Consider the following 15,384-nt stretch of genomic DNA (forward strand, 5'->3'; position numbering starts at 1 on the left):
ACCTGAACCAGTTTTAGCTTCTTGCCTTGCAGAGAGGAAAGATATTTTTTTAAACAGATGTTTGGGTTGAAAATGAGTGGTGTGGTGACCTAGAGGCCTCGCAATCAGGGGGCTGTGAGTTCAATCCTAGATCTGATGTTCGTCCATCGTGTTTTTAAGGGGACCTTGACCTCTAATAGATTGTGGACTGTCCACGATATGTCTTCAGGTAACTGGAAAAGCCTATACAGGCACAAAATGTTCTGTCACATGTTGGGTAGACCCTACGTGGGCACCATTGTTGCATTGCCAACTCTGGTGGTATTCTATTTTTTAAAAAACATTTTACTTTTGTGTTTTGCAAAACACAAAAGCAAACAGAAAAAAGCCCAGTACAACAAAATCAACAAACTTAATATAAATTCACATTTACATTATTGTTTCTACGATTTCCCCTCTTTCTTTAGGGTTAATTTTTTTTCTATCCAACTGTAAAGTTTCCCCCATACGGTATAATGTTCTTTATCTTGTTTGTTCTGTAGTTCTAATGTAAGTTTGCTTAATTTTGCACAATCTATCATTTTCCTAATCACCATCTCTTTACTTAGTATGTTTTCTTTTTTCCAGTTTTGCACGAAAACCAATCTCGCCGCTGTTAATAGGTGTGCTATTAAATAATAAGCCTACTTTTGTTGTCCTCTAATAATTCCTAAAAGACACATTTCTAGATTCGATTCGATTTCGTAATTTAAAATTTCTTTTAACCAGTTTTTAATCATAGACCAGAGTTTTTTTTTGTTTCCGAACATGTCCACCAGATGTGATAATATGTACCATTATCTGATTTGCATTTCCAACATTTATTAAACCCCCAACACTTTACCCTTAGATTATCTACGGTTGACCTATCCAGATTCCTAAGAAGTCAGTAAGGGGCGAGTACAAGTGCACTAGAGTGCCTTCCGTCCCCTGTCCTATTGCTCTCCTATATCTCCTATACCTTTCTTCTATTCCTATATCTCTTCTTCTATTCTTTCATTGATATGTTCTATTACTATACCTTCTTTTCTATTATTTCTTAGATATATTTTACTATGAGTATCTCCTCTATAACCTTCATCGTGTATTTTACTATGTGTATATAGATATATACCCACTAAAACCCTTATTGTGTATTGGACAAAATAAATAAATAAAATAAATAAATAAATAAAATAAAAATTATTTATACTTGGAGGTATTTTGTCCGGGCGTGCCAGGGAATAATGCCACTGGTAGAACATCTTATATAGATTTTCTTTGTATGGTACTGAGAGTCATTTTGTAATTAATTTTCCATAACCTTTCCCAATCTTCTAGCTTAGATAGGGTAGCCAATTTTGGCTACCAACTCTGGTATTCAAAACAAACCATATTTGTTTGATCTTTTTTCTTCTTGTGATTGTGCCAATCAGGTCTTACAGTATTCAGAGTTCAAAGTGTTTTGTTTATTCTGTGACCGGCTGGACTGCAACTTTTTGCCGGACAAGGTTGATACCACTCTTGCCAAGGGCTGGAAGTCGGTCACTCATTCCCATCCGAATGACCGAGGCAGCCAATTCTTTAGGAATGAACCAATTCTTTGCGTCTGTCTCAGCACAAATTGCCTATTGAAGCCCGAAATGTTGACCTGGATTGATTGTGTGGGTTGTTTCAAATATTTCCTCCTGTTGTGATCTACGGGTGTCATAGAATGACGTACATAGAAGCATAGTAGAAATGATTGTGTGATCGTCTTAAGAATGGGTGTGACTGGCTTTTAATCAATTGGGGATTCTTATATAGTTATGTAATTTTATGTTAATTGGATTAATCTTAGTGTAAATCACTGGTTTTTTATATGTTGTAAGTTGCCCTGAGTCTTTGAAGAGGGGCGGCATAGAAATCCAATAGATGGATGGATGGATAGGTAGGTAGATAGGTAGATAAGTAGATAGATAGATAGATAGATAGATAGATAGATAGATAGATAGATAGATAGATAGATACTGTAGATAGATAGATAGATAGATAGATAGATAGATAGATAGATAGATAGATAGATAGATAGATAGATAGATAGATACTGTAGATAGATAGATAGATAGATAGATAGATAGATAGATAGATAGATAGATAGATAGATAGATAGATAGATAGATAGATACATAGATAGATAGATACATAGATAGATACATAGATAGATACATAGATAGATACATAGATAGATACATAGATAGATACATAGATAGATACATAGATACATAGATACATAGATATTAAGGGGTTTTAATTTGCTTTTAGTATTGGATTATTATTGTATATTGTCTATGATTGCTGTTAGCCGCCCCGAGTTTTCGGAGAGGGGCGGCATATAAATCCAATAAACTTAAACTTAAACTAGATACATAGATAGATACATACTGTAGATAGATGATAGATAGATAGATAGATAGATAGATAGATAGATAGATAGATAGATAGATAGATAGATAGATAGATACTGTAGATAGATACATAGATAGATACATAGATAGATACATAGATATATAGATAGATACATAGATAGACAGCCTTCCAAGATTGTTGTTCCTTTTTTTAAAAAAAAATATTTATTTATTTATTTGTGCAATTTATATGCCGCCCAATTCCAGTTGGACTTCCCCAAATTCAGTTCAGCTCCTGGTATATTTTAAGATTTGAACCTTTCAAGGTGGCCCTACATAAATAGTTTCATCTTAGTTTTCTCTTTCAGGCTTATTCTTCAATTTCCCAATTGAACTTCTTAGTCTACAGATTGTGGGTGTTTATTTTCCCATTCATAAAATCCAGTCGAGATCAGCCAGATGTTGCCCCGTGACTGCAGGGCTCCAAAATTGCTGCAGTTTTTTAACAGGACAAAAAGAGAAGTTTGCACCTAGACAGTCCTTGGATTAAGAACTTGATTATATTTGATTCAATGTCAACGACATCCCGTCCACATTTTCCCTGCGTTCTTGGTCTGCAGTCTTCACAGATTCCAGTGTTGTGTGAAAGGGGGCTTCCTGGTGGATGCCAGCTGTGTAATGCAGGGGTCCTCAAACTACGGCCCGCGGGTCGAATACGGCCCACCGAAGCCACTATTCCAGCCTGCGCAGGACTACAAGACTGTCCGACCGACCTCATGCCACCTATATACACTAGTCTACGGAGAGGGGGCGGCATACAAATCTAATTAATAATAATAATAATAATAATAATAGGTTAGGTTAGGTTAGGTTTATTGGATTTATATGCCGCCCCTCTCCGCAAACTCGGGGCGGCTCACAACAATAATAAAAAACAGTACAGTACATAATACCAAATCCAATGCCCACCCATCTAGTTACAATTTAAATTAATAATCTCATAAAAACAGTATATATAAAACACAGGCACACAGTCAATCAATCAACAAAACAACATGGGCAAGGGGGAGGTGTTTTAGTTCCCCCATGCCTGACGGCAAAGGTGGGTCTTAAGGAGTTTACGAAAGGCAGGGAGGGTGGGGGCAATCCTAATCTCAGGGGGGAGCTGGTTCCAGAGGGTCGGGGCCTTCACAGAGAAGGCTCTTCCCCTGGGTCCCGCCAGACGACATTGTTTAGTCGACGGGACCCGGAGAAGGCCCACTCTGTGGGACCTAACCAGTCGCTGGGATTCGTGCGGCAGGAGGCGGTCCCGAAGATATTCTGGTCCGGTGCCATGAAAGGCTTTATAGGTCATAACCAACACTTTGAATTGTGACCGGAAACTGATCGGCAGCCAATGCAGACTGCGGAGTGTTGGAGTGATATGGGCATACTTGGAGAAGCCCATAATTGCTCTCCCAGCTGCATTCTGCACAATCTGAAGTTTCCGTACACTTTTCAAGTGTAGCCCCATGTAGAGAGCAAATAATAAATAATACACTGCTCAAATAAATAAAGAGAACATTTAAAAAACAGAATGCAACTTCAAGTAAATTAAACTTCCGGGAAATCAAACTGTCCACCTAGGAAGCAACAATGATTGACAATCAACTTCACCTGCTGTTGTGCACATTCAACTTTGCACAGAACAAAGTGTTCAATGAGAATATTTCATTCATTCAGATCTAGGATGTGTTTTTTCAGTGTTCCCTTTATTTTTTTGAGCAGTATATTTTCCTGGGGATTTTCCCCCCCTGCCACTGTTTCATAAGCGATAGGTTTTGCAGCTAACACATCTTCCCCAGCCTCTGAAATATTAATGGCCTTGGCTTTTCCGAAGCCAGGTTCCTAAGTGTTTGCTGTTTGTCTTATTCCAGAACAGACGTCACCAAAGCAGGGGGGGGGGGGAATAATAATTTAGCTAAGGTTGCTGGTTTTGAGTCACAGGTTTTTCTTTATGACTAATACTGCGGATTTACAAACCAGTGAAAGACAGTGGCGATCAAATTTCCCTGCAGATTTCACTTCTTCCATAATTCATGTCCTGCAAGAGACGAAGGTATTCATTTCGGCACTTTTTTTTTAATATAAAAAAATTACATATACTGTAACACTCTCTACATGGGGCTACCTTTGAAAAGTGTTTGGAAACTTCAGATCGTGCAGAATGCAGCTGCGAGAGCAATTATGGGCTTCTCTAAGTATGCTCATATCACTCCAACACTCCGCAGTCTGCATTGGTTGCCGATCAGTTTCCGGTCACAATTCAAAGTGTTGGTTATAATTTCAATTCTCCCATGCCTGACGACAGAGGTGGGTTTTAAAGAGCTTGCGAAAGGCAAGGAGGGTGGGGGCAGCTCTGATATCTGGGGGAGCTGGTTCCAGAGGGTCGGGGCCGCCACAGAGAAGGCTCTTCTCCTGGGTCCCGCCAGATGGCATTGTTTAGTCGACGGGACCCGGAGAAGGCCAACTCTGTGGGACCTAACCAGTCGCTGGGATTCGTGCGGCAGATTATTATTATTATTATTATTATTATTATTATTATTATTATTATTATCGTTGTTGTTGTTGTTGTTAATTAAGTAATTGAGAATCCTTGACTTAGGAATTCTAAGTTTCCGTTCCTAAACGAGGCAGTTTTTAAGTTGTCCTCATTTTGCAACCTTCCTGGCCACATTAAATGGCCACGTTAAATTTCTGCAAGAACTTGGTTGTTAAGTGAATCAGTCTGGACTTTTGCTTGTCAGAATATTGCAAAAGTGGATCCCGTGATCCCGCGATGCTTCAACCATCATCAACGTGAGTCCGTTGCCAAGCATCCAAATTTTGATCACGTGATCCCAAGAATGGTGCAACGGTCATAAGTGCGAAAAATAGTCATAACTCACTTTTTTTCAGTCACTAAGCAAGGTGTTAAATTGAGGGTTATTATGTGTTTTGCTGTGACTCTGCATCAGTTCTTTGGACTAGATTTAGTACCTGCCAGGCTCCAAAAACGTTCGTATACTTTTTTTTCCTTAATTGCTATTTGCTTTTCTTAATGGCTGGTTCTCTCCCTCCTCCCAGGTGTGTGTTTGCAAAGGTGTTTACAAGACCAGTTCTGACATTTTCCAGAGACTTTGCAAACAGGGATACACCATTAAGCTTAAATCAACAAATCTATTTGTAATGCAGAAATAAATGGGGGAAGGAGCTGGACATACAGCATGGACCTGAATAATTAAAAAATCACCAAGTCTTTTGGTTTCTGGTTTTTAAAAGAATCCGTGCATGAAAAAACCATCGGTTTTTAAGCATCTGATTGATTCCATGCAGGTAATATACCTGTAGTAATAGATTAGATAGGTAGGTAAAATAGGTAGATGGAGAGAGGGGATAGATGAGAGAGAGAGAGAGAGACAGATAGGATGGACGGGTGGATGGACAGACCAACATAGAAACATAGAAATATAGAAGATTGATGGCAGAAAAAGACCTCTTGGTTCATCTAGTCTGCCCTTATACTATTTTCTGTATTTTATCTTACAATGGATATATGTTTATCCCAGGCATGTTTAAATTCAGTTCCTGTGGATTTACCAACCACGTCTGCTGGAAGTTTGTTCCAAGGATCTACTACTCTTTCAGTAAAATAATATTTTCTCATGTTGCTTTTGATCTTTCCCCCAACTAACTTCAGGTTGTGTCCCCTTGTTCTTGTGTTCACTTTCCTATTAAAAACACTTCCCTCCTGGACCTTATTTAACCCTTTAACATATTTAAATGTTTCAATCATGTCCCCCCTTTCCCTTCTGTCCTCCAGACTATACAGATTGAGTTCATTAAGTCTTTCCTGATACGTTTTATCCTTAAGTCCTTCCACCATTCTTGTAACCCGTCTTTGGATATACATAGGCAGATATACATAGGTAGAGATGGATGATAGAAAGATGGTAAGATAGATAGATAGATAGATAGATAGATAGATAGATAGATAGATAGATAGATAGATAGATAGATACCATAGGTAGGTAGGTAGGTAGGTAGGTATGTAGATAGATAGGTGGATGGATGGATGGATACCTTCCGTAGATAGATACTATACATAGGTAGGTACATAGATAGGCTTTGTAGGTAGGTAGGTAGAAAGGTAGATAGATAAATAGACAGACAGACAAATAGATAGACCTAGATATATGATTGAGATAGAGAGATGAGAAAGAGAGTTAGTGTGGACAGACAGACAGACATCCCTGACAAGTAGCAAAGATTTGTTGACACTGAAATTGTGCCTGTATTATTTTTGCTGGCTTCCTCGTTCAATAAATATTTATTTTAAAGAAATAAAAAGTGTCACAACGTTATTACAGCACGCTTTGGAATACTATAAATGAGGAAGAGGGCATTCAAATGTTATTGGTTAATAAAATAAAATAAACCCAAACATACAAAATTTCTCCTGGCTAAATACTGAGGGGAAGCTTGGCTTCTATAGATCGTCCTAAACGTGCGACCACAAATTTCCGTGGCTAAGTGAAACGTTTGTTAAGTGAATTCTGCCCATTTTGCAAATTATTATTATTTATTATTATTATTATTATTTATTAGATTTGTATGCTGCCCCTCTCTGTAGACTCGGGGCAGATCACAGCAATAATTAAAAACAATGTACAACAAATCTAATATTTAAAAATATCTTTAAAACCCTTATTTAAAAAGCAAGACATACACAGAAACATACCATGCGTAAACTATATAGGCCTGGGGGAGATGTCTCAGTTCCCCCATGCCTGACGGCAAAGGTGGGTTTTAAGGAGTTTACGAAAGGCAAGGAGGGTGGGGGCAGTTCTAATCTCCGGGGGAGCTGGTTCCAGAGGGTCGGGGCTGCCACAGAGAAGGCTCTTCCCCTGGGTCCCACCAGACGACACTGCTTAGTCGACAGGACCCGGAGAAGGCCGACTCTGTGGGATCTATTCGGTTGCTGGGATTCGTGCAGCAGAAGGTGGTCTCGGAGATATTCTGGTCCGATGCCATGAAAGGCTTTATAGGTCATAACCAACACTTTGAATTGTGACCGGAAACTGATCGGCAACTAATGCAGACTACGGAGTGTTATAATTGTTATAACCATGAGTTGTATTTGCAGGAAGCGTGGTCCCCCACAAAAAATATCAACTAAATTTAAATACAGTAATAATAAATAAAGGGCCTGCTCGGTTGAACTTTTTGAATGGCGGTCATTGTTGACTTACCATCTTGAGACAGGCCCAACGTGTCAAACTGGATCTTTACACAAGAGGAAAGCGGTGAACACTAAAGCAACTAAACAGATGGCAGCGTGCCCACAAAATGGTCTTAATTTGTGGTTTTGAAGCCTTCGAGATGCCAGTAGCTTTTTTTAACGCTTTTAAGCCCTTTCTGGATAGTACAGGTGATTACAGGCAGTCCTCAACTTACAACAGTTTGTTTAGTGACGGTTTAAAATTACAACGGCACTGTCCACAACCGTTTATCAACTTTGACCTCGATCTTGTAGGTCTCCTGGTCGGGACACTGGACGCTGTCTTAGATTCCACATCGAGAGTCGCCCCTTTCCGTATCCTGCACCAGACTCCGGATTCCCAGGTTTACTGGTCTATCGCCTGCGGTAAGTAGCAATATTGTTCTGCCGGACTCTCTGGTAGGAGCCTCCCGAAAATTCAAGGGTACAAATTTCAGACACACACACACACACGTTTGAAAATTCAAAACAATGTTCTTTATCACAAAAGTCAAAATAAACTAAGCACTCTTTTTGTATTGCAAAGAGCACTCTTCCCAAAACAACTGGGTAGTCTGTACAATTTCCTTTAAGCAGTCATTAAGTACTTAGCTAGCAGCTGTGAAGAAACTTCACACCCCTTCTTCTTCCAACGAAGTGAGACACACACATACACACACGTTGCTCTGCTTCGTTTTCCAAGGCGTGAAAAAGCAACAAAGTCCAGCAACACAAGATTCCTGACGAACTCCAATCAGATATTCTTCCACAACGGCCAAATCCACATGCTGCTATTTATAGCAGCAGCCCTAATTACTGGAGCCCCACCCAAACACAGGTGGCCTCCCTTATTTCCTGTAATATGTTCTTACTTGGTCTCTTCTGCGCATAATTCTGCGCTTGCGTGGGTCCAAGACGTCTTCATCCGAATCAATGGAAGATAATGGAGATTGACTGTCTGGGCTGTATGCCAAGCCCCCCTCTTCCAAGTCACTCCCACCTTCTTCTTCGTCCGAGGAAACTAAACTCTGAACTGACTCTGTCGGCAATAACACAGGCCTGTGACATGTTGAGGTTTCCCCTGCATCCACCTCCACATTCCCTGGGGCAGGAGCTGGGCCAGAGCCAACCACAACGAATATAAAATCTTGTTTTCTGTATTCGGATTTATTTATACCTAGTCCTCAACTTAACAACATTTTGTATAGTAACCAGAAGAATTATTCGTTCTATAAGACTCACTGATATTTCCACCCATTTGGGGGGAGGGAGGTTGGTGTCTGATAGTTTGAAAATAATAATTGAAATACTGTATAATTTTTTTTGTTGCTCAGGAACCAGCCGAGAGGAGATAACGGAGCACTGGGAATGGTTGGAGCGCAACGTGATGGACACGCTTTCTGTCTTCGACTCCAACGAGGACATCGTCAGCTTTGTGCATGGGAAAATTCAAGTACGTCAAAGCACATCCAGGCTGGGGTTTTAACAGATTCACAGGGTGGGAAGGGACCTGGTAGGTCATCTAGTCCAGCCCCCCACCCAAGCAGGAGAGCCTGCACCGTTTCTGACCGATGGCAGTCCAGTCTCTTCTTGAAAGCCTCCAGTCATGAAGCTCCCACAACTTCCTTTTTTTACAAAAAAAATATATTTTTTATTGTTTTTTTCAAAATAACAAACAAAACATACAACATATGCATCCGATAAGGTCCCACAGAGTTGGCCTTCTTCGGGTCCCGTCGACCAAACAATGTCGTTTGGCGGGCCCCAGGGAAAGAGCCTTCTCTGTGGCGGCCCTGGCCCTCTGGAATCAACTCCCCCCAGAGATTAGAACGGCCCCCACCCTCCTTGTCTTTCGCAAATTACTCAAGACCCACCTTTGTCGCCAGGCATGGGGGAGTTAAGTTATTCTTTCCCCCTAGGCTATTACAAGTTATGCATGGTATGTTTGTGTGTATGTTTGGTTTTTATAATAAGGGTTTTTAGTTGTTTTATTAAATTGGATTGTTACCTGTTGTTTTTTATCATTGTTGTTAGCCGCCCCGAGTCTGCGGAGAGGGGCAGCATACAAATCAAATCAATCAATCAATCAATCAATAAATAATTTAGTGGAGCTACAGTCACTCCGCTAAGGATAGAAGTCTTCATCACAATAATAAAGAAATAAAAACTTTGTATATAAAATACATATTAGTATATAGGATAAAAACGTCAGTTTTAATATATGAATCTAAATCTATATCAAAATTTATAAAGATATATATGAAAGACAAAAAAGTTTTAAGAGAAGAAAAAAAAGAAAAGAAATTTATGTTTATACTAGTAATTACCGTCTTATACAATTCTAATACTAAATTCAAATATGCAAAATAATATAACAACACACTTATCTCTTTTTCCTATATACTTTCTGCCAAATATCATAAAATTCTGATTCTTCTTGGTTGTTTAACCAAGAAGCTCCCACAACTTCCAAAGGCAACTTCTGTTCTCATTGTTCTCACTTAGAAATACTCCTTATTTCTAAGTTGAATATCTCCTTGTTCAATTTCCATCCATTGTTCCTGTCTGATGCTTTGGAAAATAGCTTGCCCCCCCCCCTCCTATTCTGTGGCAGCCCCTCAAATATTGGGAGATTGCTGTCCTGTCTCCTCTGGTCCTTCTCTTCCCTAGACCAGCCAGGTCCAGTTCCTGCAAGCGTTCATGTTCAGTTCTTGAGAACGGAAGAAACTGCTTGGGTGAGAAGTGAAACGTTTTTCAAAGAAGGAGAAAAACCTCAAGAAAGTCCAGCTGCCTTTTGGAAAAGCAGTGTTTGGGACAATCCTGAACTGAATGTTGGAGAATCTCAGACACCTCAGTTATATGTTGTATTCTACCCAGTGGCTTAGAAATTAGATGGATGGATGGATGATGGATAGATAGACAGGCAGGCAGGCAGGCAGGTAGGTAGATGGGTAGATAGATAGATGGGTAGATGGATAGAAGGATGGAAAGAATGATAGATGGATGGATAGATAGATAGATAGATAGATAGATAGGTAGGTAGGTAGGTAGGTAGGTAGATAGAGATAGATAGATAGATAGATAGATAGATAGATAGATAGATAGATAGATAGATAGATAGATAAGATAGATGGATGGTAGATAGATAGATAGATAGATAGATAGATAGATAGATAGATGGATGGATGGATGGATGGATGGATGGATGGAAGGTAGGTAGGTAGGTAGGTAGATAGATAGATAGATAGATAGATAGATAGATAGATAGATAGATAGATAGATGCAGATAGATAGATGGATGGATGGATGGATGGACGGTAGGTAGGTAGGTAGATAGATAGATAGATAGATAGATAGATAGATAGATAGATAGATAGATAGATGATAGATAGATAGATAGATAGATAGATAGATAGATAGATGCAGATAGATAGATAGATAGGTAGATAGGTAGGTAGGTAGGTAGGTAGGTAGGTAGATAGATAGATAGATAGATTAGATAGATTAGATAGATGGTAGGTAGGTAGGTAGGTAGGTAGGTAGGTAGGTAGGTAGATAGATAGATAGATAGATAGATAGATAGATAGATAGATAGATAGATAGATAGAGTAGACAGACAGACAGACAGACAGATAGATAGATAGATAGAGTAGGTAGATAGACAGACAGACAGACAGACAGACAGATCAATCTCCTAAAACAGGATTGTTTTATTCAATTTCTCTGGTGCTGAGACACAATTGGCATTTTTTTAAATACTTAGCACCTCCAAGAGAGTAAAGTTCATTGTCCTTGGTGGGGCTTACTTCCTCATTGATGGCTAAACCACAGTAGAGCTTTTATCAGTTTATTACTTAATCGCTTACCAAATGTACATATCAGTGCATGTCAACCTTAGAACAGGAGTCGGCAAAGTTTTGCTCTTCTATGACTTGTGGACTTCAACTCCCAGGATTCCTGAGCCAACCAAGCTAGCTCAGGAATTCTGGGAGTTGAAGTCCACGTTGTCATAGAAGAGCCCACTTTGCCTACCCATGATCCCATGGTCCATGGTCCTTTTGCAATGAGCCCATTCTGGGTTCTCCCAGGCAAATACCACTGGGATAGCAACCTACTTCTATGGAGGTTCTTATTGAAGACCATGATGGAGATCAAATTTTGGCAAAGGGACTTTAATTCCGTGTTAGATTATTTTGGAAACTGTTGGCTCGTGTTTATTAGCTTCTCCTTCTGTTTTTTTCTTCCAGGGCTTAATTGCTGAGGAGAGTAAAGGATCTTTAATAAAAGAAGAAGACCCCGAGAAGTTCCGTGAAGCCCACCTGAAGTTTGAGAAGTGTTTTGGGTTGGCCGAACAAGAGAAACTCGTGACTTACTACTCGTGTAGCTACTGGAGAGGGCGGGTGCCGTGCCAGGGTTGGTTGTACCTGAGCACCAACTTCCTCAGCTTTTACTCGTTCCTGCTAGGAGCCGAGAGTAAGTACCATCATTCACTAAGGCACGATTTTATCTATTTATTTTATCCAAGCAATACGGCCACCCGACTCTTCACAGGGACTCAGTTAAAAACACAACCGAGCGAAAATAAAAATACATAATGGGGAAAAAATTAAACCGTGGATCAGGGATGTTTAACCTTTCCACTTGAAGACTTGGCTTAAAGTCTATTAAAGTCTTAATGGCTGGTTTGGGAATTCTGGGAATTGAAGTCCACAAGTCTTTTAAGTCGCCAAGGATTTGTCACCCTTCCTATAGCTTTACAGCATCAGTGTTTGAAGCCATTATGAGGGAGAGGGGCTCCTGGGCGGAGAGGGGGTGCACCAGGCTGGGTAGAGAAAATGGAGGAATGGAGGAAAGGAATGGAACAGGGGAGAGGAAGGGAGAGGAAAGAAGGGGAGAGGAAAGGAAAGCAGAGAGAGAGAGGAAAGAAAGAAAGAAAGAAAAGAAAGAGGGAGGGAGAGGAAGATAGGAAGGAAGAGGGAGGGAGGAAAGAAGAAAGAAAGAAAGAAAGAAGGAAGAGGGAGGGAGGGAGAGGAAGATAGGAAGGAAAAGGAAAAAAGAGAAATAAAGAAAAGAAAAAGAAAGAAAGAAGAAAGAGGGAGGGAGGGAGAGGAAGATAGGAAGGAAGAGGGAGGGAGGAAGGAAGAAAAGAAAGAGAGAAAGAAAGAAAGAAAGAAGGAAGAGGGAGGGAGGGAGAGGAAGATAGGAAGGAAGAGGGAGGAAGGAAGAAAAGAAATAGAGAGAAAGAAAGAAAGAAAGAAAGAAAGAAAGAAGGAAAGAAGAGGAAGGGAGGGAGAGGAAGATAGGAAGGAAAAGGAAGGAAGAGAAATAAAGAAAAGAAAAAGAAAGAAAGAAAGAAAGAAGAAAGAGGGAGGGAGAGGAAGATAGGAAGGAAGAGGGAGGAAGGAAGAAAGGAAGAAAAGAAGGAAAGAAAAAGAAAGAAAGAAAGAAAGAAGAAAGAGGGAGGGAGAGGAAGATAGGGAGGAAAGAAGGAAAAGAAAGAAAGAAAGAAAAGAACTTATGACCACAATCGAGCCCAGAATTTGGGACAAACATGACCTGGATGGTTTGCCAGTCTCCTTCAAGGTAGAGGTAGAGGGTCTCCTGCTTGAGCAACGGTTGATTAGAAGACCTCTACGTTTCCTCCCAACATCTCCATTATTCTGTGATTCTCCTCCCTGCAGTCAAACTCATAATAGCCTGGGATGAGATCTCCAAACTTGAGAAGACCTCCACGGTGATCCTGACAGAAAGCATCCACGTTTGTGCCCACGGAGAGGACCACTACTTCTCCATGTTTTTGCACCTGGGCGAGACCTTCCTCCTCATGGAACAGCTGGCGCTCTACGCCATCCGGAGACTCTTCGACAAGGAGGGGTTTGAAGGTGACCCGGTCCTCTGCGACCCCTTGCAAATCACTAAGAGGTCAGTCATTTGAAGATGAAGCCCAGAAGAAAGACACTGGCAAGGGGACAGAGGAAGAGGGAGGGAGGGAGGGAAGGAAGGAAGGAAAGCAGGAAGGAAGGAAAGCAGGAAAGAAGGAAGGAAAGAGAATGGAAGGGAGGGAGGGAGATTGAAGGAAGGGAGCGAGGGACAATGAAAGGCAGGGAGGGAGGGAAGGAAGGAGGGAGAAAAAAGAGGAAGAAAGGGAGGGATGATAGATGGAAGGAAGGAGGCAGAAGGAAGGAAGATAGGATGGTAGGGAAGGAGGGATGAGGGAAGGAGGGGGGGCAATGAGAGGAAGGAGGGAAGGAAAGAGAATGGAAGGGAGGGAGGGAAGGAGATGGAAGGAAGGGAGCAAGGGACAATGAAAGGCAGGGAGGGAGGGAAGGAAGGAGGGAGGAAAAAGCGGAAGAAAGGGAGGGATGATAGATGGAAGGAAGGAGGCAGAAGGAAGGAAGATAGGATGGTAGGGAAGGAGGGATGAGGGAAGGAGGGGGGCAATGAGAGGAAGGAAGGAAGGAGGGAAGGAGGGAAGGAAAGAGAATGGAAGGGAGGGAGGGAAGGAGATGGAAGGAAGGGAGCAAGGGACAATGAAAGGCAGGGAGGGAGGGAAGGAAGGAGGGAGGAAAAGGCGGAAGAAAGGGAGCGATGATAGATGGAAGGAAGGAGGCAGAAGGAAGGAAGATAGGATGGTAGGGAAGGAGGGGGGGCAATGAGAGGGATGAAGGAAGGAAGAAAGGAGGGAAGGAAGGAGAATGGAAGGGAGGGAAAGGAGGTGGAAGGAAGGGAGCGAGGGACAACGAAAGGGAGGGAGGGAAGGAAGGAGGGAGGAAAAAGAGGAAGAAAGGGAGGGATGATAGATGGAAGGAAGGAGGGAGGGAAGGAGACAGAAGGAAGGGAGATAGGATGGTAGGGAAGGAAGAAAGGGAAGGAGGGATGAGGGAAGGAGGGAGGGACAATGAGAGGGAGGGAGGGGAGGGAGGGAGGGAGGGGAGGAAAGGATGGAGAAAAAAAGTTGCCCAGAAGCGGAAAAAAATCATCTCAAAAGCAAAATCAGATGCTAGAACTTGATTCGGGGTGGAATCCCATGTCTAAAAATGGTATTCCTTGCTGTTTTTAAAAATCGAACCTTTTTGATATCCGGGGAAAAAAATATTTTGCGATTCCCAATCTGGATTGAAAGAACTACAAAGGCCAACCTTGTTTCAGTCTGCAGAAATTAAGACAATGCACTTAAGGTATCAAGTCCGTGCAGAAATTGCTGATGAATTAACGGCTTGCCACCGCTATCTATAGAGCAGTGTTTCCCAACCTTGGCCACTTGAAGATATCTGGACTTCAACTCCCAGAATTCCCCAGCCAGCGTTTGCTGGCTGGGGAATTCTGGGAGTTGAAGTCCAGATATCTTCAAGTGGCCGAGGTTGGGAAACACTGCTATAGAAGACCTGGGAAGGGGGATTTTCACGAGAGAACAGATGCAGCCCCAGAGCATTCTTTCGAGGGGTTCAAGGCCATCCTAGGCCCACCCACCTGGGCGGAAGCGGAAGGAGGACTGCCCACGCTGGCACAACCTGAGTGGGCAACATGACAGGTTTGTGGACGGGGGGGACAAGGGATGTGAACTTTCAACTGGGTGGGAAACTCGGATTCAGGCTTCCCGGTGTGGGTGCCAGGATGGCTCCGGCAATAAATTGGAATTTATTGCCAAAATATATTAAGGGAACACTTAAACAACACAATATAACTCCCAAGTAAATCAAACTTCTCTGAAATCAAACTGTC

General features: G+C 41.5%; 1 protein-coding gene across 1 annotated transcript in view; it reads left to right on the plus strand.

Annotated features, from left to right (window-relative positions):
* Nucleotides 1–15,384, plus strand: part of TBC1D8B (TBC1 domain family member 8B) — a 41,209-nt gene that overhangs the window by 2,828 nt on the left and 22,997 nt on the right. The window contains exons 2-5 of the mRNA XM_070759933.1: nucleotides 7,939–8,049; nucleotides 8,997–9,115; nucleotides 11,910–12,135; nucleotides 13,344–13,584. Of these exons, the coding sequence (XP_070616034.1) occupies nucleotides 7,939–8,049; nucleotides 8,997–9,115; nucleotides 11,910–12,135; nucleotides 13,344–13,584 (697 nt within the window). The remainder of the gene's footprint in view (nucleotides 1–7,938; nucleotides 8,050–8,996; nucleotides 9,116–11,909; nucleotides 12,136–13,343; nucleotides 13,585–15,384) is intronic.

Source organism: Erythrolamprus reginae, chromosome 8 (genome assembly GCF_031021105.1).
Source record: "Erythrolamprus reginae isolate rEryReg1 chromosome 8, rEryReg1.hap1, whole genome shotgun sequence".
In the NCBI taxonomy this organism is placed as follows: domain Eukaryota; kingdom Metazoa; phylum Chordata; class Lepidosauria; order Squamata; family Dipsadidae; genus Erythrolamprus; species Erythrolamprus reginae.